The 22,358-nt window shown below is 40.9% G+C and overlaps 1 protein-coding gene across 6 annotated transcripts in view; it reads right to left on the bottom strand.

Annotated features, from left to right (window-relative positions):
* Positions 1–22,358, bottom strand: part of LOC307219610 (cadherin-19-like) — a 68,593-nt gene that overhangs the window by 35,085 nt on the left and 11,150 nt on the right. For 2 of the 6 annotated variants that reach the window (XM_079982938.1, XM_079982933.1), the window contains exons 2-6: positions 12,077–12,146; positions 11,074–11,301; positions 8,079–8,181; positions 3,638–3,739; positions 2,475–2,633 (exon numbers count right to left, since the gene is read on the bottom strand). In XM_079982938.1, coding sequence (XP_079839064.1) covers positions 2,475–2,633; positions 3,638–3,739; positions 8,079–8,181; positions 11,074–11,271 — 562 coding nt within the window. In that variant the 5' untranslated portion in view covers positions 11,272–11,301; positions 12,077–12,146. Of the gene's footprint in view, positions 1–2,474; positions 2,634–3,637; positions 3,740–8,078; positions 8,182–11,073; positions 11,302–12,052; positions 12,147–12,582; positions 12,717–21,934; positions 22,019–22,358 lie in introns of those variants that run through there. The other 4 variants (XM_079982934.1, XM_079982935.1, XM_079982937.1 and 1 more) reach the window with 4 other exon arrangements.

Genomic DNA, 22,358 nt, shown 5'->3' with positions numbered 1-22,358 from the left:
ATGTCATAAGCTCATTTTCTTTTGTTAAGCTTGGCAGCCTTGACTTGGATCATCCATTCATGAGTTTCAACATTCATGAGCCAATTCAACATTCCAGTTGTTTATAAGTTCACTTGCTTGCTTGTGTGCAATACAAAAACTCAATTGAACAATGAGATATCAGTTGTCCAACCACCAATTTCAAAGAGGGGAGATGAAAAATACAACTAATTGTGACTGAAACATCCAAGACTGACTTCATTTTTAAGGGAGACTGGAAATATGTATGATGCTTTTCAACACAATACCTCAATATATTTCATTAGCTAAGCATCCAGAAACTGTCCCTAAGCAGTTGTAGGTTGTTTTGTATTGAAAGCCATGCATTCTACATCCTCGAATGATGTGTTCAGTGTAAACTCTACAGGAAAACACTGGGAGAGGTCATTAGGTCACTTTATGATGCTCATGTCTAGCAAGTTTTTCCTTGTGCTTTCATTGCACAGTAGCAACCTAGTGCCCACTAAAATTAAAGTTTTCCCCTAAAGCAATGGGGGTTTCAAACATTCCACCTTCTGAGGCTCATTCCAGATCACTTTGTCTTTTGAGGAACCTGTGGAGAAGGTTTGAAGAAAATGTCATTACATGTGCACACAATTCACTGTACTGATCAGGACTGCTGGACCTCACCATTGCTCTACTTGAACTGAAAGTGCACCCAAAATTATACCCAGCACCACCCGGCACATGAGAAAAGTGTTTGCAGCATTGTAGGAGAGGAGAGAAAATTGCAGGCTGTCTGTCTTTTAGGGAAACACATTTGCCATGACTGCTTTTTTTAACTGAGGAACATCTGATAAGCTTTTAGAGAATCCAAGTAGTGAAAATCACTACCATAAATTACAGATTTTCTGTTATTAAAAATCCAAGGTGTACTATGCCTTGCCTGCTAGATTGCACTGAGATGTGTTGGTCCCCAGTTACTCAGTTTATATTTATCACTTAATTAGTTGGTCCTCAGAGGATTTTTGTCCTTAGCAAAACCTCATTTTATCCTTGTCAGTATAACAACAGTAGTTACAAAAATATAGGCTGCTATCCCCAAGAGAGGTGGAAATTGTATTAGGTGTTCAAAGGAAGAGTTTCTTTCTATTTTAAATATCTGTATAGAAAGTGATAAGGCTGGGATATTTGTAGCATGGTTCTCTCTCTAACACCCATTCAAGATAAAAGTGATGCTCCTGGACCTTATTCTGAATTGCCTTTGTGATGCAGTAAAATCTAAGTGGCTCTGTGGTATTTTTACATAATCAGATGTATTAGGCCAGTGTTTTTCAACCTTTTTTGGGCAAAGGCACACTTGTTTCATGAAAAAAATCACGAGGCACACCACCATTAGAAAATGTTTAATATTTTTTTCTTTAATGGCAAACAAAAACGTTGTGGACCATTCTCTGCTCAGCGGGGATTGATCCACTGATCCCCGCTAAGCAGGTGGATGACAGCTCCATCTCCGCACTGTGTGTCAGAGATGTTAGAGCCCCGCTGCTCTCTATGGGGAATCGGATGAGAGCAGACCGCCTGTCCGCTCTCATCCGATCCCATCCGATCTGATCCCCACCCAGGACGGATGTAAAATAGGGTGGACACAGTCTGGCGCCCGCCTAGTGGGCAAAAATTTGTCATTTTTTTAAAAAAATCTTTCGAATTTTTCAATTTTTCCTACCGCACACCAGGCAACATCTCGCGGCACACTAGTGTGCCATGGAACAGTGGTTGAAAAACATTGTATTAGGCGATCCCTGTTTGGTTAGGATCATTCAAGTAAGGGGAAGACATAGTGGAGAGGTACATGGCACTAAAGCAACAGGGAAGAAAAATATTTTTTCAGGATTCTCCATGTACACTAAACATTTTCACAGGGTGACTATTGGGAGAACTGTTTGTTCAAATGAAGAAGCTGCTTGCATTGGTGATGGACATGCAGCTAAAAGAAGAAACAGTTGCATTTTTCTGACTCTGTTTTCTTTACAGGTTGCTCTATGCTTTTATTTTTTATAGCTATTTAAACATAGTGACTACATCTATATCACCAAGACAAAATTGACAGTACAAATTTAAAGTAGTGAGAAAAGACTGAATTTGTAGCAGTAGTAGAGTTCTAGATGCCTCAGTTAAGAATTCACAGAAGTACATTTCTCAAAGTTCCTTTATCTAAATTATAAACGTTCCAACGAAATGGCTTATGGAGTCTGGACACACTGGGTTTACCTTCCATTGGCATTAATTATACTATCAATGCAATGTTTCTTTGAATGGGTTATAAAGAGACAATGACATTTAATCAAGGAACATATGCAATATAAAAGCATTAATTTTTAAGTTTTGTACAAAAGTATTTCACATATAACATATGTTTTATTTATCAGAATTAGTTGGTCTGAATTTGCTCCCAACATTTTTTAAAAAAATGAACCAGGAGACATTTTACTCACTCTGCTGAAATCGAGGAGGATTGTCATTAACATCAGAGAGGTTGATAGTTACAGTTGTGGTAGCTGTAGGAACACCTGCTTCACCAACTCTGGCTTGAATGACAACAAAGCACTGATCCTGTGTTTCTCTGTCCATTGGGTAAGCTGTTCTTACTACCCCTGAAAAATATACAATATTTACAGCATAGTTAGATATCAATGAGACCTGCAGCCCGGCAAGCATGTACAGCACTGGAGTCTTAAAGTTCAAACTATTTTTCTCACACCAACACATGAGAATATTTTATCATACCATTGCCCCAGTCTAGAAAGGACACTTTCCATGCACAGAGGGTTTCCATGATTGGATAGCCTCTGGCCCTGCCTTTGTATGGACAAAAAGAAAAGGAAGCCTACAGGATGGCCCCAGCTGATGGCCCCAGCTGTTTTGAAATCGGAAGGTACTTCTGAATTAGTACTGTGACCTGTAAGGTAAGGCTAAGGAACTTGTGACACACCCACCCACCCCTGGGATTATTGAACTACAACTCCCATCATCCCCAAACACATAGACTTGTGTTGATGGGACCTGGAATCCAATAACATCTGGAGGACCACAAGTTCCCCTTCCCTGTTCTAAGAGCCCAGTTGCCTGTTTGGGAAAGACAGTCACTCTCTGCCTGCAGCTGGTGAGAAGTGCAGTCAAAGCAATCTGGGTCAGTGTCTGTTGATTTAGAAGCTGTGCACCACACACAGCTGGGTACATTTTGAAGAGCAATTTATATATGGAAGCTGATGTGGGTTGAAAACGACCACAACTTTACTTGTTACAGCTGGGATCACTGGGTGGGCTGCTCCTATGGGCCCTGTAAACAAACACATAAAGTCCCAGAATGGAGGAACCAGTACGAAGAAGAAGAAGAAGAAGAGTCATTCTTCTTCCCACCTTCATTTTCATCAATGGAGCATGGGAGCGGGGGCCACCATGGGGAAAAGGCAGCATCTTCCTGCAGCACCATTATGTGCAGTTAATCTTAGATGAAATCTGGATTCAACCCAGTTCTTTTAATTTAATTATAATACAGATATAACATCAAAGGGAAATTATTGGTTATACAGGTTTTTCACACTCATGTTGTGCATTACTGATACTCAAGAGTCTTATATCCCATAACCAGCAATACCTGTTGTTGGCTCCACAGAAAAATAGGGTTGTTCGGAAGGGATACTGTAAAGCAGACGGGCATCTGTTGGAGCTGTAGCTGTAACCTGAATCACCGAAGTACCTGTGGAAGTGTTGAGTGAAAAGCACAGTTCTTATGGGAGCATTTACTATAGCTAGCCATGTAAAAAAGTTACTCAATGTTTGTTAATGTTTCTATATGTATATAGACATATAGGCAACATAAAGATACTTTCTTATCAAGATCCTGTTAGAGAAAGTGAGGGTTAGGGTTAGTTTACATGCTTTATTCAATATATAAATAAATACCATATTCCTTTAAAGTGTAGATGAAATCCTCTTTTGTGTGTGACCCTTTATTTACCGAAGTATAGTGAATCTCTTTACAGAGACACCCAGCTTTTGGAAATATTCATCTGAAAAGCTACCTGTCTCATTTTTTATGAGATTGCAAAGCCTAGCAGAATCTAAATCTTGTCCTCCTTTTTACTGAATTTCACTGTGAATGCCTCCCATATCACTGCAAGGACAGCTACTTTTGGATTACATTTTACCCATGGTAACAATGTGTAAACTAAGCATTTTATGTATTGCATTTTTAGATTTCCACTATGGCCTTTAGACAAAATGGAAATAAAACTCAACTGACAGCACAATCCTATGCATTTCTGTGGAATTTAAGTAAGGTAAGTAACAATGTAATCCAGACCCATGATCTGGTTGGGTTAGAGTTTGGATCTGATGGATCTTGGGCTTTCCTGGCTGAGCCTCGCCTCAGCCAGGGCTCAGCAGCTTTAAGACCCTCTCAAAATATACATCTCAAAACCCAGTCTAAAGAGACACATCCACCAAAAGCTATGTAATGAAGATGCACCTGTTTGGGAAGGGAGTTCCACATTATAGGGGCTGCCACAGGAAATGCCCTCCCCAGGGCCACCCCCCAAGCTTCAGAGGGTGGTTGGGCAGCCAAGAGTACTCCCTATGCCAGGCTTCCTCAAACTCAGCCCTCCAGATATTTTTGGCCTACAACTCCCATAATCCCTACCTAGCAAGACCAGTGGTCAGGGATGATGGGAATTATAGACTCAAAACATCGGGAAGGCCGAGTTTGAGGAAGCCTGCCTATGCTGATCTGAACACCAAGGGGTCTGTAGGAAATGACATGGTCTTCAGCTATTCAGGGCCTGAGTCATTTAGGGATTTAAACACTAATTTGAGCACCTTAAATTCAGTCCAGAAATGAACTGGCAACCAGTGCAGTTGTTTTTAATTGGCCATACTTTAAAAACAGGAGTATGGGGCCTGTGGCGCTCTAGATATGGCTCAGCTACAACTCCCATCATTCCTGGCCTTTGACTATGCTGGCTGTTGTTGAAGGGAGCTGAAGTCCAGCAACATATTGAGAGCCACAGTTCCCCCATTCCTGTTTTACACTTTGTTTTTCACACACATGTGTACATATGTGAGATGCTCTCTTAATTTTACACTGGCTACAGGTTTAAGAGATAATAAAAGACTCCATATTAAAAAACACACACACAAAAACCCACCAAACCAGGAGCACTGCATCAGTCCTTAATTTAATGCCTGTGGTGCGGCTTAAAAGAAATAAACTCAAAACAAGCAATGCAGGCAAGACACACAACAGGATTCTGATAGCTTTTTATATCCTTGAGGTTAGTAATGAGCATTTTCCACTGAATAACAGATAGTGCAATCCATCTAGAGAAGACAATTTTGTCTCTGGTTGGGAGCTGGCTATATCCTAGATCTAAATCTGACACCATCCCCATGGGCCTTTCATAAGATTATACCCATGAAGGAAATATTCGTCAGAGCTTCTCATTTTATAATGCAGTGTTTATGTCTAACTCATTTCTTTCCTAACTCCTAAATACAAATACAAATCGACCTCTCTTGGGGCACGCAAGACCTCCAGCCACTTTCTATCATAGAATCACATTATCGCATCTTATCCCAAGACATTCCACTACAACAGCATGTTTCTCTGATAAATTAGTCAGCAGCACCCTGAGGACTTTTAGGTGCCTATATAAAGCTGTAACATTATCTGTAAATATGTTGATAGGGAATCTGGCTGCTTTCATGGCATCAAAAGAAATGGCTTTTGTGTTGTATCTCACCTGCAAACTTATCTGTATACTATTACTTAAGAAAGCAGCACAGAGTATTAAATTTATCTGCTTGGAAGCTATTTTGGGACCACATCATTTAAGTCAATTATGTCTACCCTGTGGGCCTTCAGAGGTTGTTGGACTACAACTTTCATCATCACTGACCAATGGCCATGCTGGTTGGGGCTGATGGGAATTGGAGTCCAATAATTTCAGGAAGGCTGCAGTTTTCCCATCCCTAGTATATTTTGGCTGTGACTTGGTTTAAGTAAAAAGGAAGTCACTACTAAGAAGATAATCCTTAGGTAACACCCACTACTATAATCTTCTTATTGTGTGGCTTCAATCATGTGATTTTTTTTTGAATGGCCCATGAGACACTGAATAGCTCATGAGGCTAGACATATGGCACATAAATTGGATTGCTACATACATATGTTTATATGCTCCTGAGGTAATACGAGAATAACAACTCTGAAATCTGCATTACAATGACCAGATGAATATTCAGCTTTTTGCAGACTCATAAGGCCATTCAGGAAAATGTTAGAAATGTGGCAACATAATAATTTCAAAAAGTTGGCAAAGATGAATCAGTTGTGCCATGGAATTTGTTCCTTCAGTAGCTTCCACATATTACATGTAATAGTTTCCAAATACTATAGGACTTCAAGATTGTGTACTCAAAAATGATTTCAACTAATTAAATATGATTTCACTTGTGACTATTAGGCTACAGTGTTTAAACTGAAATGTCACTCTCACAAGTACAACAACTTGTCAGAGTTGATGGAAGGCGAGAACCATGGAAGCAATGAATGGAATAAGAATGCAATAATAATACAATATGCCCTGAATTTGCTACTAGACAGTGGTATAAATAATAATACCATGGAAATTGCAGAAAAACTATATGGATAGAGTTTTAAATCAGATCTCAAACCCACTGAAATATAAAGTATGACGACTGCACTCAAATCTTGCTCATTTTTATAAATGTATTGTGTCTATAGACATTTAAACTATATGACAGAGATCATAGCATTGTATTTGCGGAAGAGTCTACAGTGGTACCTCGGTTTTCGAAAGTCTTAGTTGATAAACATTTCGGTTTTTGAACGCCATAAACTTGGAAGTAAATGCTTCGGTTTTCGAACACACCTTGGAAATCGAACATGCCACGCAGCTTCTACTGAGTGCAAGATCCTGAGGCCTAGCTGTCGGCTATTGAGTTTTTGGTTTTCAAACATTTTAGAACTCCAACGGTCTTCCAGAATGGAATATGTTCGAAAACCGAGGTACCACTGCATTTCATGTTACACTTTAATTTAGTATAACACTTGTATTTAAAACCTGAAGAAAATGTAGATGCTGTCTTTAGTGGGTAAGTAAGAAAGTGTACTAAATAATAAATTTATGTGCATTCATGTTAATACAGATATTGATTCTTGAATCTCACTTAGAGCTAAATATTCTGCTGAAGAAACTATATAATTTGAAGAGCCCTGAAGAGACTGTGCGAATGTGAGATAGCAACTGAATGCTAGGAAGGAAGTGTTTTAAAAAGAAGTTAAAACTTAATTTAACCAGTTAAACCAGATTTAAATTGGTATATCTCCTATCCTTTTGCAGAACCCCCCAAAAGAAGGATGTGATCTAGACAAGCTACAATTTAGATCTCAGGAAGCAAGCTAGTCCAAAAGAGATGTTCAGATGGAGAAAACAGAAAAATAAAACCAAATCAGAGATTAAAGACTCGTGCAGACAATGTGTTTATTGTGCATTCATACTGATTTGCTTACTCAAGGATTATACAATGTCCACTCTTCTTGAGCATTGGTTCTGATTTGGTTGTGGGAAGTTTATGTGGCAAAGAGCCTTTTCTGCAGTGGCTCCCCATTTGTGGAATGCTCTTCTGGCACTTTCATTACATATTGTTTCTCTATAACCTTGCCTTTGGTTGATCAAATATTGTATGGCCTTTTAAATATGTTTGGGGGAGGAGGGTAATTGTTTTTTGTTTTTTTTTGTTATTGTGTGTTTTGTGTTCTCATAACTTTGCCTAGCATTTTGCTGCAATCTATAGGCCACAGCATCACTGGGCAAAGGCATCCCATGATTATTGGGCATGATATGAGGTTTATAGGAATGAGAGGGATGTGATGATTAGAAATGCTGGTTTAGAGAAATCCTGAATCTTTTCAAATTTTGATTCTTTAGGAAAATGAAATAATCTAGCTGCAACAGCCTACTTCATAAACACAAACATATAGAATCAATACAAGGTCAAAGTATAACACACAGTACCTCTCATAGACATTTCGGGAACAGTGGCTTCATAGGGCTCATCCAAGAAATGTGGTCCATTATCAGGCAGGGAATTGTGTTGTTTATCTACATCAGATTTCAGCTGAGAGAATAATGAATAACAAGCTGATTTCAAGATAGGATTCAAACAAACAAACCTTATCAAATTTAATGTCAAGTCGGTTTCTCCCCAATAAGGTCAGCAATCCCTTTCATGTATTGATTTATACCAAATTGAATGAGATTGTAGTATGTCATTCTGATTGCAAAGCAAATGGAGTCAATTTATTTTTGTAATTAGCAGAATTTTCTCCTTGTAATAGAAACAAACAGTTGCGGAATTTCACGAATGCCCCATGATTCAGCAGTTGAGATACAAAAGGTGCCCAATATCTGGAAACAACTAAAGGCATTTTTGATCTGACAGACTTTGACAGCTGAATAAATGGGTCTTTGCCATTAATGTCTATTTTGTACGATTTTAGTTTTGTTTTAAATGTATTTGCTGTTTTGGTTGTCTTTATTGTAAATCATCTAGAAATGCTTGTTTGGAGTGTGATTAATTAATTAATTAATTGATAGTTCTTGCAAGGACTAAATGACAAATATTTGGATCTGGCATCCATCATTATCTATACTAGCATGGTGAAATCTTCGCCTTAGTATGGCATTAGTGAAAAAATATGAGGTGCTAATGAAAATTCAAATAGTTATCAAACAATCTTGATATATTCAACTCCAGTTCCCAAAGGTGAGAAACACCAGCCATCTTGATTAATAATCAATCACTCTTCCCAGGGAATTCTAGGAACTGTAAAAGGAACAGTGGTCTCCTAACAACTCTCAGCACCGTTAGCAAACTACAGTTCCCATGAATCTTTGGAGGAAGCTATATCTGTTTAAAGTGCTACAATACTGCTTTAAATCTATAGTGCACATGAGGCCTCAATAAGCAGTTTCTAAATGCATTGATGACAAAAGGATGGGCAAAGGTACCCAGGAAATGCTTCCTGTAAACATAATGCATCACATTACATTGTGCAAATTAATTCAGTATTTGCTTTTGGTGTTTTGTTTTGTTTTTAAAAAGCAAACTTTCTGAAAGCTGATCACATTTTTGTGACCTTTCTGTTAAAAAAAAAATGAACCATATTTGCAGATTCACAAAATATAAAGGGATTGTCTTGTTGTATCCTTTTGAAATGAGACATCATATTTCCAGAGTTTTTGCTTTGAAAGGCTGTAAAAAGTAATTAATGAATTTTGAGCACTTCACCCTTTGGGCCCAATTAAATTTTAGTGCTAGTTAATTAGTGGTTAAACTTTTTTTTGCCATTCATTCAGCTCAAAAGTTGCCTTACAGGAAAAGGATGCAAGATGGAGAGATTAAAAATGGCTTTAGCATTGCGTGTGTTTTTTCTTATCTTGTTTTGATTTGGTGTTGTTGTTTTTTAAGTAACTAAATAACAGCAATAAAGAAGAAGGGGGAAGAATCATTAAGAAAATTACTGGGCATCGTATGCATTTTCAAACAGGGTGGAAAATAATTGCTTATTGTGCCCAAGTCACGTTAACGTAATGAACTGTGCCGGTTCCTGGTGCTTTCTTACTGGTAAAAAGGATTTAGTATTAATCTGCTTCATTAAAAATTAATGAGGGGTAAATCAAATGCCACTTAACGTAACAGAATATCAATCTAAATAGTGTTGGTAAACTGCATTGCTGCTCAGTGTGTCTGTTCTGATGCAATGCCAAAAAAAGAAAAAGCCTAAGCAAGTTGCCAGATGTTGATAAATGAGTCCTTTCTTTCTTTTCGGAAGATGGAAGGGAATTTCAAAACACTTTTGTCAATACAGCATGATACTATTTTTTAATTGCACAGTGCCTTTCCCTGTGCTGTAACCCAGATAAAAGTCCAGAAATATGTACATACCAATCCTCAAGTTAAACTACTATGATTGGATACCTCAGCCCATAGGGAATTTGATTCTGAATTTGTAAGTTCCTTCGAGGAGCCAGGGAACTGCTGAGAAGTGGCCTAAACCAAATACGGTTTTAAGTTTATGATAGCAACTTTAGTGTCAAACAAGTACTTGCGGTTGAAGGACAGGCTGGAGGATGAAGAGTGGTGGGAGGTGCCAATCCAAGAACTCCTTAGAGATGACACAGAGGAAGAAGATTTAGACCAGGACAGTGGTGGTGGGACACTGAGGAAGAAAGCTGGGAGGTGGTAGAAACAGGAGGCTTGAGTGAACACAGAGAGTCAGAAGAAGGAAGCTGTCCACAGACAAGGTGGGATGCCAAGTATGTCAGTTTGAGTGCAGACTCTGACAGAGAGGAGCCAGACGCTGCCTCAGTTTCATATCAGTAGGCAAGTCCTCCTACAGTGGCCTGTCCTCCTCCACTGACACCAAGATCATGAAGAGCCTTGCACATTGCTGAGCAACAGGCCAGACAGGCCCAGAGGAGGGGTCCCTCCTCCTCACCATAGTTTATCTTCTTGGGAGGAGTCCAGAGGCAATGGGCTAAAGAGGGATGCCAGCCACAACAACGTCTTCAACTAGGGCAGTTGAGCTTGAGTGAACTCTGCTGTGTTTTCCTTTTCTGAATGAAAAAGCTGACTGCACATTGAGTCTTGAGAAGTCATTCTGACCTGTGGATGATCCTGCCTGTCTGACAGTCCTAACACAGAATCTTACATGGCTCTCTGACCAAGTCCTCCAGTCCCAAGTAAAACCTGGACAGGAGATCTTTCAGATTCTTTGATGCTAAAGCAGCTTTGAAAACATGGAACAGATTGTTAAACAGTGCAAGAAAGGCAAAGATAGTGCTTATTCTTCGGGCATTGCTGTATATTGCTGCACATCTCAGAAGAAAGGCTTCAAGGAGACTGTTCTTTCACAAGGCCAGATTGAGGGAAGATTTAGAAAAGCAAGCAGGTACTAATCAACACCTCAACGAGATGTTAAACCTCCCACAGAAAGAGTTACTGTACCTGGCCTGATTTCAAAGGATGTGTTAACATCAGTTCTTCCTGTACAACCAGCAGGTTCCGAACCCCGCCATGTTTCACTCTCTGACGTCTCACAAATGCTTGCTCCAAGTCATCGGGGTTACACTTGTGCGTACAGGGAAAACAGGGCCCAAGCTGAGCCAGGGTCAGTGCGAGTGAGAGCCATTTGTAACAATGCATGCTGAAATTTCCTTTTCAATCAATATGCATCTGTGGGAAGACAAAAAGTAACTCTTACAAAGCAGAACAAATATTGATTCTCCGTCAAACTGAAGGCTCAATTTTCGCCATTAGAAAGACTTTTTACTCTTGAAAGAAAGGAAGTAGAATAAAGCCACAGGTTTTTGATTAGAAACACAAAACGCATAAAGTCAACCTCCCCCTGCCTTTCTTTGTTTGGGAAATGTGTAAACGCCACACAGACACATTTGCCACATAAAGGAAAATAATCTTACGTATTAAGCTTGGTAATGCCTATTGTGCAACCAAGCCATTATGCTTTAAGTAGATTCCATTGTCACATTCTACCTACCCAAAATTCATTTTGAGATGCAGGTGCCTAGGACATGAATGATTTGCTGATTCTAATGAGTGCAACAAGAAACAGGAATCCTAAAAATTGTGGTTGGAATGCACATTCTCTGTTCTGAAAAGAAATACTTCAGAAGTCTCATTTATGTGTTGCACGTGGGAAAAGACTAAACATGAAGCCAGGAGCTGTGGAGTCCTGTCTCCACATCCACATGCCTCCCACTGCTCCTGATTTCTCAGTCACTGTATTCACCATAACTTATTCAGCAGAACTACTACATGATTTAGAACCTTGATCCTTTAGGGTTCAACAATGGGCAAGGAGACTTCATGCAAAGAGCAGGCTCCCTATTGGCAGAGGTTATGATGGGCAGTCATGTAGTCCCTGGCACCATGATTATATCAGAAACATGTGAAGAATATTACCCACATGTTTGAGTAAAGATGGATGTACCTTCCAATTTCAGGTCCTCATTTTTCTGATATTCAATTCAGTTCTCCACATTTCCATCGAAATTTTTGATCTGTTTTCGGGAAAGAAAGAAAAAAACCAACCTACAGCATTAGTGAATTTCTCCTAATAAATAGTTTTGTATTTGGTTTTGACAAATACACATATTTTTGCAAGTATCGTAATTTTTACCCAGACGCATTTCTGTTTTGGTTTTTTCATCAATGCATGCATTTATCAGACCCTTCCCCAGCTCTTTCCCAGGGCAAAACCATTCTGAGTCTTCTTCTCAGGGGAGTTGGGTTGTGGCAAATTCACCTCCACTCTAAGGTGGTAGTAGCTGTTTCTCATTAAAGTGCAACCAGAATGAGATCCTCCCCACAGCCCTATGTGTGAGTCACATGGTTTCCAGGATCTTTTTGCCTCCTCAGAAACAGAGTATCATAGAATTAGGATGAACTTCATTTTCACATGTCTTCCCTCAAAAAATCATGGGAACTATAGCTTACCTCTCACAGTGCTACAATAGCATCCTTAACAAGTAATAATTCCTGGGATTCTTTGGGGAAAGTCATGTGCTTTATATGTGTGTATATGTATCCCAAGTTTCAGGAACATGATAGAATCTCAGCAAGTCTTTTTTCTGAAAAAATAACAGCATCTCGTGTGATTTTAGAGGAAGAGACTAGCATGTGGAAGAGACTAGCTCCCTAACAAATGATACAGTACTTCTCTCTCTGTTTTTCTTTTTAACCTTTTTATGTCCTTTCATGCTATCAGTTCGTCTGACAAAAGGAAAATGTGACCCGCAAGTTCCTGGTTTAAAATGCATGAATGATAAATTGATGATGCAAACGATGCACTTGGTGAGCCAAGCATTTTTGGAAGATGTACACAATCAGCATTTGTTCTGAGTGGTTTCTTTACAGACAAGGTTAATAAACCTGAGTATCAGAGGCAAAGCTTCAAATGACTGAGCATGGCTTCCCACCTTCCATGATGTAAATAAAATATTTCATAATACCCAGCCACTCACACATTTTTATTTTATTACGAGAAACAGCTAAATCTAATAGTGGTAGGCATTTAGAGTTTTACAGTTCTTAGAAGGAAAGAGCTGCCTTGTATACATGTGGCAAACCTGTCTGCTCCCCATTTACAAAGTGTGTTTGTGGGCTGCATGCGTGTTTGTTGCAGGAGAGCCTCTCCTCCTCCAGGAGGGGGGGGTTGTGAGCGGGAGACGATTTCCGTGTCATGCAGGGGGCGCTCTGCCCCCTGCTTCAACTCCAGGGCTGGCGTACCACACCCCTGCCCAGTTGGGCACCCAATAGGGAAGCTCAGCGGGGGCGTGGCTTGCCAACCAAATGCGGCCGCGCCAGCCATCCCCACCATTGCACTCACATTTTCTTCGAGTCACCCACCCTCCACTCCCTTTAGATTAGCTTTCCTGCGACTTTGCTATGGACCTCTGGTTGGTCGCCCTGTTTAACCAGGGGGCCTGGTAGGAGTTTTTTTCCAATTGGCTAAATTGGCCCAGCCTCTTGGTTTTTTTCGCCTACCTCGTAGCAACCGTCACAACTTTCGTGGTATTTGACAGTTAGGCATTGGAATGTATTGTTGGTGTTTCGGAGGGCAAGGTGTGGCCATCGCCTTCCCCGACAATTTTGGGTATTCCACTAAAGGAATCCGGCGGTCATGGATCCTGTCCGATGCCCGTTTGGTGGGGGGCCATGGCACAACCCTCGGTGACATCAGGAGAGAGACTATAGTTGTATTAGCATCAAAAGGCTCCCTCTACTGGTGGTTAACCCCTCTGTGGTCCAATGCCTAAGCCAATACCTTCTCACATGCTGTAATCAATAAAGTTGTGGCCTTTTCCTTACCCATTAACCTTACATACTGTGTCCACATGTCTTTATTCCCCAAGCGGGGATTGGGTCCTCGAATCACAACTACAAGCTTGCATGAATATAGGCCTCCCTAGGCCAGACCTGATAGAGCCCTTCTAAAGGCACCCTCTGAAATCCTCAGAGCTTGAAATCCCAGGGCCTAAAAAAGGCAAATGGTTGCATTGCCCCTCAACTGGCAGATAGAACATTCAGGGTTTGAGGTCTTTAGTCAATGGAGAACTAGTCTAGGCTATAAAGCTCAGTTGCTTCAGGACACAATTGAGGCAACTTGTATGTTTTGCTGCCAGTGATAGTATAATCCACACCTAAAGTCCACACCTAGGCCACTTTCCAAGGTGTTGATCTTCCTTCCGCGATGGAACCCCACCAGGATTGTGCTGCCGGGGGCGGTGCGCTCCCCCCCACCCCCTCTTTCTCCGCCAGTGGGTCCCCAGGTTCAATTCCTAGAATCTGCATGTAGGACAAGGGATTTCCTTGCCTGAAATTGTAGCCAGTACTGAGTGACATGGTCTGACTCAATATAAGACAGCTTCTTGTGTTTCTACATACATGTCTTGCCATGGACAATTATGTAGGGGTCACCAACTTCAGACTGGAGAAAAACAACATCAATGAACTGGGGAGGGGGAGGATTTCTCATTCATAAATACAGAGCACCCCCATCACAAAACACCACTCCATCAACAATAAATCCAATGTATCAACTAAAATAGCACAGACATTTGGATTACACTTCGTACATTTTCTAGCAATTTTTAAAAACTTAATGGAACAGCATTAAGTCTCATTTTTTAAAAAAGCTTTCGCACTGCAGGGGGGAACTCACCTATTATCTAGCAACACCTGCAGATGATTTAAGATGCTTATATTTATGCTTTAAATGTCATATTCATTATCTCAATAATACCCAAGGGGAGACACCAGCATAAATCAAAGCATGTCATTAATGCATTTGTTAGGTGGGTTTTCTTTGCAACATGCTTAGGAGAAGCTACAGATCAATGAGGAAATCTGGAACTGCATGCCAGGCAGTGACTATAACATTATTCTTACTAAAATTGTATGGTGAATTCCACAAGGATAGTACACACCAATTACTGAATTTGTGGTGCTGATTAATTATCCATCTGATTGCTTTTCAAACACACTGTTTGTTTTTTGCAGTCACTGTGAAGGAAAGACTGATGTACCATTGTCTTCTCAGTTTAGATTAAGAATATTATGCACAGTGAGCTGGATAAATGCATATTAGAAAGTAGTGTCATTTTGAATGAGTTTCTTTATTCATGTCATGCTGGTAAGTCACTCTGCTGTTGTTGTTTGTTAGGGAAGCAAATTTAGGGCAAAGCTATCAGTATGAGCCCTAGAAATAGTTTTCTTTTACATGATATTACTTGTACTTTTTCCTAGGCTATGGGGCTTATACTTAAAAATGGTTCAACCGATTGATTTGAAACATCATGAGAAGAAAGCTTATACATGGAGCATGCTGCATTTGAGGTATAAAGGATAAGAAACAGCTTACTTTGAATGAGTTAACTTGTTTGACAAGACACTGGCACTAAACAGTTTTGAGAAAAAATGGGGAATATAAAATACTCAGGCAAAAATTCTACACGTGCTGCTTTTCCAAATACTTGCTGTCTAAGTAAACTAAGAATTTCTGCCTGATAATCCATAAAATGCAAGGTTCTCTCACCACAGCAATGTGTACTGGATATCCAGTAACTAATCCTACAGGTTCAGCCTCCTCAAACACTTGCTGTATATGCATCTGATGGTCACATTTCTCACTCTCACACATGTACACCTACACCCACCCACCCATGTTGAGTGGAAAATCAGCATGAATGACATTTGGCTGGATCATAGAATCACAGAGTTGGAAGGAACCCCCATAGTAATCTAGTCCAACTCCCTGCAATGCAGGAAATCTCAACACACGGTCCCCCATCCAATTTGAAACCATACCAGACCCTGCTTAGCTTTGAAAATGTGCTAGCCGTTTTATTGCCAATTTCATACCGACACAAAACATGGTTTCAATTTTATTGAAAATACAGTTTATAAAGAGGGCCAATATGGTATAGTGGTTGGTTAAGAGTGTTGGAGTAGGACCTGAGATAACAGGGTTCGAATCCCCATTCAGCCACATATGTCACTGGGTGATCCTGGACCAGTCACCATCTCTTAGCCTAACCGACCTCATCATTAAATTGCAGAAGATGGTTGCACAAATCATTAATATCATCAGAAGAAAGTGGTTTTTAGACTACTGGTTTTGTGACCAAGCTCTATTTTTTAAATCCTCTTTTTTTAAGAGAAGGAAGATGCTTCATCACAGCAGGGGGAAATATATTTATTTCATAAAATTTATATGCCACTTAATCGTAAAACACAAAAACAAAACTCAAAGTAGTTTACAAAAAAAGTAAGGTATTTTTATGTTGATGCGATTCTTTTGCTTTGCTCTGTAACCACAAGACCCTACAGCTAGTTCCAAGAGAGATGAGAGACATCACACTACAAAGTGCTTCAATTCAGCTGAAGATTTCACAAGACTATTGAGCAATTTAGTATTAAAATGGGGATTGGCAGCAGAAAACCTGCCGACTGCAATTCTGTAAGGGTTTATCTGCCATATTGCACTACACCGGCAGTGGGAAATCTTGGGCCTTCCATATATTGATGAACTCCCATCAGCTCTAACAAACCTGGTCAATGGCCAGAGATTATGGGTGTTGTGTAGGCTCCCCATACCTGCACCACATTGAATTACCTGGTTCCGTTATGCTCATTCTTGTGTCATTCTGGGTAATCTCTAGTGCTTCTGCTCATTTGATTGAGGCACATTGCATGACCCCAACACACGGCTGACACTTGCCTGGAATACATAACCCTGTACCTCAGTAATCTCAGCTCCAGAGATGTGCTGATCAGAAATAAAGGCCTTTCAGTGGTGGTGTTTCAGTTCTGGAATGAGGAAGATACAGCATTCATTCATGCTGTGCACCTTTTCGCTCTAGGGCTGTGCACAAACTACACATTTAAAGCACATCGAAGCACATTCTTTCTCTCACAGAATGCTGGGCACTCTCATTTGTTAAGGTTTGCTGAGGTTTGTAACTTTGTGAATGGTGAACTACAGTGCCCAGAATTCTTTGAGGGAAAGAATAATGTGTTTTGAATGTGCTTTAATGTTGTAGTGTGTACACAGCCTAGCTTCCCACAGAGAGATGCTAAAACAGGGATGGGCAGCCTATGGCCTTCTATTAACCCTGACCATTGGCCATGTGGGCTTGGGCTACTGCAGTCTAACAAGATGCCATTGTTCTCTGCACCATGATATTGGTTGAACGAACTTCAACCTGGAAACCAGGTGAGGTGGGTAAGATCTCAGAGATGTCCTTCTTTGCTGTGGCGCCTGTTCTGTCTCTGCACCGCCTCGCCCCCTTTCAACACCAAAAATGGCACGCGTGTCAGCGGTCACATGTGTGCTGATTGCGTACAAGTGGGGAGGTATTAAGTTCAGTGAAAACAAATCACAGACAAGAGAGTAAGGACAAATCCATACCATACATCCGCAGTGCATTCAATACACATGTAAAGCACTTGGCTTCTCCTAAAGAATCTTGAGAACTGTGGCTGTAGCTACTATTACCAGCATCGGTATGAAACTACAGTTCCCAGGATTTGGGGAGGGGAAGTCGTTATAAAAGTGTGTTGGATACACTTTACTTGTATAATGTGCATCTGTCCCAAGAGTAAAAATGGGAGTACAGTGGTACCTCAGGTTAAGAACTTAATTTGTTCTGGAGATCCATTCTTAACCTGAAACTGTTCTTAACCTGAAGCACCACTTTAGCTAATGGGGCCTCCCGCTGCACTGCTGCATGATTTCTGTTCTCATCCTGAAGCAAAGTTCTTAACCAGAGGTACTATTTCTGTGTTAGCGGAGTCTGTAAACTGAAGTGTCTGTAACCTGAAGCATCTGTAACCTGAGGTAAAGGTAAAGGGACCTCTGACCATTAGGTCCAGTCGTGGCTGACTCTGGGGTTGCGGCGCTCATCTCGCTTTATTGGCCGAGGGAGCCAGCGTACAGCTTCCGGGTCATGTGGCCAGCATAACTAAGCTGCTTCTGGCAAACCAGAGCAGCGCATGGAAATGCCGTTTACCTTCCTGCCGGAGTGGTACCTATTTATCTACTTGCACTTTTTGATGTGCTTTCGAACTGCTAGGTTGTCAGGAGCAGGGACCGAGCAACGGGAGCTCACCCCGGCGCAGGGATTTGAACCACCAACCTTCTGATCGGCAAGTCCTAGGCTCTGTGGTTTAACATACAGCACCACCAGCGTCCCGTAACCTGAGTAGCACTGTACTAATGCTGTTGTTGGGGGACTGGCACTCAGCTTAGTCATAATCATTATTTTCAACAGAACTGCTATGAGTTGAATGCCATCCTTAATGTTTAAACACCAGTTTTGAAGAAATGGGATGCTTACAACATTTGCTTGCCAAGTCAGCACTGTGACTGATGCAGCGCCTCACAAAAGCTACACAAAAGAGCTTATGCACAGACCTTATAACTGCAGCTTTATACCTAGAAAAGTGCTCAGGGCCAAATCCCTCCTGGTTTACACTTCTCTTGTCAGCAGCCATTCAAATCTGGGGGGAAAAGAAGCAGCTTAATGTATTTGATTATGCTTCTGATTTAGAAGTGTGCTTGTTTGATTCATGAATAATTATCACTTTCTCTTGCATGCAGATTATGCTTGAACACAGCAAAATTCTTTTCCAGTCAAATTGCATCTGAATGCAACCACTAAGCTAAGCAGGGAAAGGGTATAGGGGTGGAATATTTATCTGAAAATTGGATATTATGCCAAATTGCATTCATTTTGTAGGTATTTAATAACTGTGGCAAATGTGTTTTATTTATGTGTCTCAGTCCTTGTACTCAATTGAACAAATATATCTACAGAGTCATTGTGCTGAAACTTATAAAAAGGGAGTGCATGCCAATCTTTGCTTCTGTTGCCCTTACTATTTTTTTATAATGAGTTAATATTGAGACTCAGGTGTTCCTACTATGGGAATTTGCTCTTCTTAAGCATATTTGTCTCAATAATATGAGATAAAAAGAACTCTGGCAGACATAGTTGTTCCAAGTAACTAGAATGTGAGTCACACCCATATTTATGAAAGGCATACAGAGTAAGGACTCCATCCAATGAGCTGTTCACACAGCATTCATGCTGATTTGCTTGCAGAAAGCTGATGCAGTGCTTTGACTATGTCCTGTCTTTACTGAGCATTCATACTTATCGGTTGATGGGGTGGTTATATGGCAATAATCATTCATCCTGATTTGCTTGCAAGGTCTTGACCTGACTTCCAGCTAATCATTTGTCCATCCCACATTTTTCAAAACATTTCCCTGTCATTTTTCAAACTGCAAAAAAAAAAAAAAAAATCCATTTTATTTTTTAAGTGAATTTGTTGCATGAGTGCAAGAGGAAGTGTTGGGTGTGCTACACGGCCTGTTTTGCAATCAGCAGGCTTTCCGCAGCTACAGCAGAGGACACTCTCTTTGCTAGTGCTGGAAAAATATTTAGTTGCTAGTCCAGTCAACTTCTGTGCATGAGAATTAGGGGAGAGGGGGCTGTCTTGTCCATTGCTTCCAGCAACCACATGGCTTAACCCAGCCCTAGCAGTCAGGTGGTTTCATCATGACACTCCTTTTTGTCACAACATTCAAAGTGTTGGTGCTGACCTTTAAAGCCCTAAATGGCCTCAGCCCAGTATACCTGAAGAAGCGTCTCCACCCCCATCTTTCAGCCCAGACACTGAGGTCCATCGCTGAGGGCCTTCTGGCGGTTCCCTCACTGCGAGAAGCCATGTTACAGGGAACCAGGCAGAGGGCCTTCTTGGTGGTGGCACCCACCCTGTGAAACACCCTCCCACCAGATGTCAAAGAGAATAGCAACTACCAGACTTTTAGAAGACATCTGAAGGCAGCCCTCTTTAGGGAAGCTTTTAATGTTTGATGGATTACTGTATTTTTAATATTTTGTTGGAAGCCACCCAAAGTGTTGTTGTTCTTGTTGTTGTTACTCACAGCTGTTAACAAGGTAAAGGTAAAGGGACCCCTGACCGTTAGGTCCAGCCGTGACCAACTCTGGGATTGCAGCGCTCATCTTGCTTTATTGGCTGAGGGAGCCGGCGTACAGCTTCCAGGTTATGTGGCCAGCATGACTAAACTGCTTCTGGCGAACCAGAGCAGCACACGGAAACGCCGTTTACCTTCCCGCCGGAGTGGCACCTATTTATCTACTTGCACTTTGACATGCTTCGAACTGCTAGGTTGGCAGGAGCAGGGACCGAGCAACGGGAGCTCACCCCGTCACGGGGATTCGAACCACCGACCTTCCGATTGGCAAGTCCTAAGAGTAAGTTGTTAATAGGCAAACCCTGCTGAGCACCCACATGCAGAACCTCATTTAACATTCCAAGTCAGGAAACAACGTCCCGGGGGCGGGGGTGGGGTGGAATAGAAACCTGCAATTCCTAATACAGCTGAGCACTTTGAGCTGGACAGATTTGTGCAGCAAACCAGGCAATTATGAATTTTGTCAACATCACTAATCATTTTCTTAGTTCCAAGTCAAGGCATTTGACTCTCGGAGACTAGAGCAATACTATTTCTGACTGCTTCTGAATGGCAATGTGGTTATTAACTGCTGGAAGAATGCCAAGATTCCACTGTCCCTTGGTACTTCCTCATCACTATTCATGATTTAATCAGGATGCTGAATATGGTTTGCATCCTTATGCAGATTTATTTACATGGGCATTATTTTCTTAGCTGATTTGAATTGCTTCTTCCCTTTGAAAAGATATTCAGCCATGGTTGTTCAGAAGTGCCAGAGCCATTTGGCTGTATTTGCTATCACTTAGCATTGTCTATGTGTCAGTGATTATCAATCCATAGTCCACATAATTACAGTAAGAGGTGTAGGGTGGGCAGGATACAATTCCACCCTATATTTGGTTTAGGATGGATTTTCCTTTCCTTCTGTGAATTCAGTTTATTGGCAAATATTAAAAATTAAAAAAATGGTAGGGAGCAGATGGCAATAAAAGGGTAGTCATAGTTTTGGGGTCAGGTACCTTAAATTCCCTCAAATTTCAACTTAGCCCCTTATCCCTGACGCCCTGCTAGCACTCTTTCCAGTGGATAGTTCAACAAACCCCACAATCCATCACAAATGCCATTCCTCTCAAACACTGAAAACCCAAAATGGGCCTTCAGTGGTGCTGAGTGTGGGACATAGCACTTTATGAACACTTAAGCTGTCATCATAGAGTAAAAGGAGTGGTAAAACATGAGAAGTTTGACAAAATTTGGTTTCCATTTATCAACTCTGTTTACATAATGTAAAACCATCACCCTCCAAACACTTCCACTTCATGCCAGAGAGGTTGTCTTATGTTCCAACAGTCATGAATGAGAATGAGCTTTCCTCCCCTTGGCTACTTCAATATGATATTGTGCTTGCCTGTTTATGAACTGTGGTAACCGCGATACGTTTACATGTTTTCTTGCACTATTATATACAGTGGTACCTTGGTTTAAGAACAGTCCGGTTTAAGAACGATTCGGTTTACAAACTCCACAATACCGGAAATAGTGTCCCAGTTTGAGAACTTTACCTTGGTCTAAGAACGGAATTCAGACGGTGGAAGGGAACTGGCGGTGGGAGGCCTCATTAGGGAAAGCACACCTTGGTTTAGGAATGGTTTCGGTTTAAGAACGGACTTCTGGAATGGATTAAGTTTGTAAACCAAGGTACCACTGTATAAATATATGAGTGGCAAAGAGACAGAGATGGGGAAATACTAGGCATTGCATCACACCCATATTTCATTGGCTTCCAATATCACATCTTACCATGCTTATTCAGGGTACATATCTCAATACAGGCCCTTGGGAACAGCAGATGTCTGGGGCTTTCACTCTGGGGTCCTCTTCCTTCTGCAACCCAGAAGGAAAAGGAAAGAGAGATGTTTCTACTTCTCTATAAATCTGCTGAGCTGGCCAGAGTCCATATGCAATGGAATAACAACAATGAGAGTCCTTGAAAGTTTCCACAAGAGACACGGAGAGAGTCTATGGGGGTCACGATACTAATATCGCTTTAAAAATTCATGCTGCCTCTGCATTTGCTTCCCTGCCCCCTTGATAACTCCCTCATTCTGTATATGCATATATAACATATTTTTATGAAACAGTGCTAAGTGTTTCTGCCTTCTTTCTCTCAGTGATAAAATCCAGTTGAGATAAAGTCCCTGTGGAGCAGTCTGCATTCTTAGTA

This window comes from Podarcis cretensis, assembly GCF_951804945.1.
Source record: "Podarcis cretensis genome assembly, chromosome: 7".
NCBI classification, from domain to species: domain Eukaryota; kingdom Metazoa; phylum Chordata; class Lepidosauria; order Squamata; family Lacertidae; genus Podarcis; species Podarcis cretensis.
Note: the sequence above shows the minus strand (reverse complement) of the source record. Positions and strands in the feature narration are given on the sequence as shown.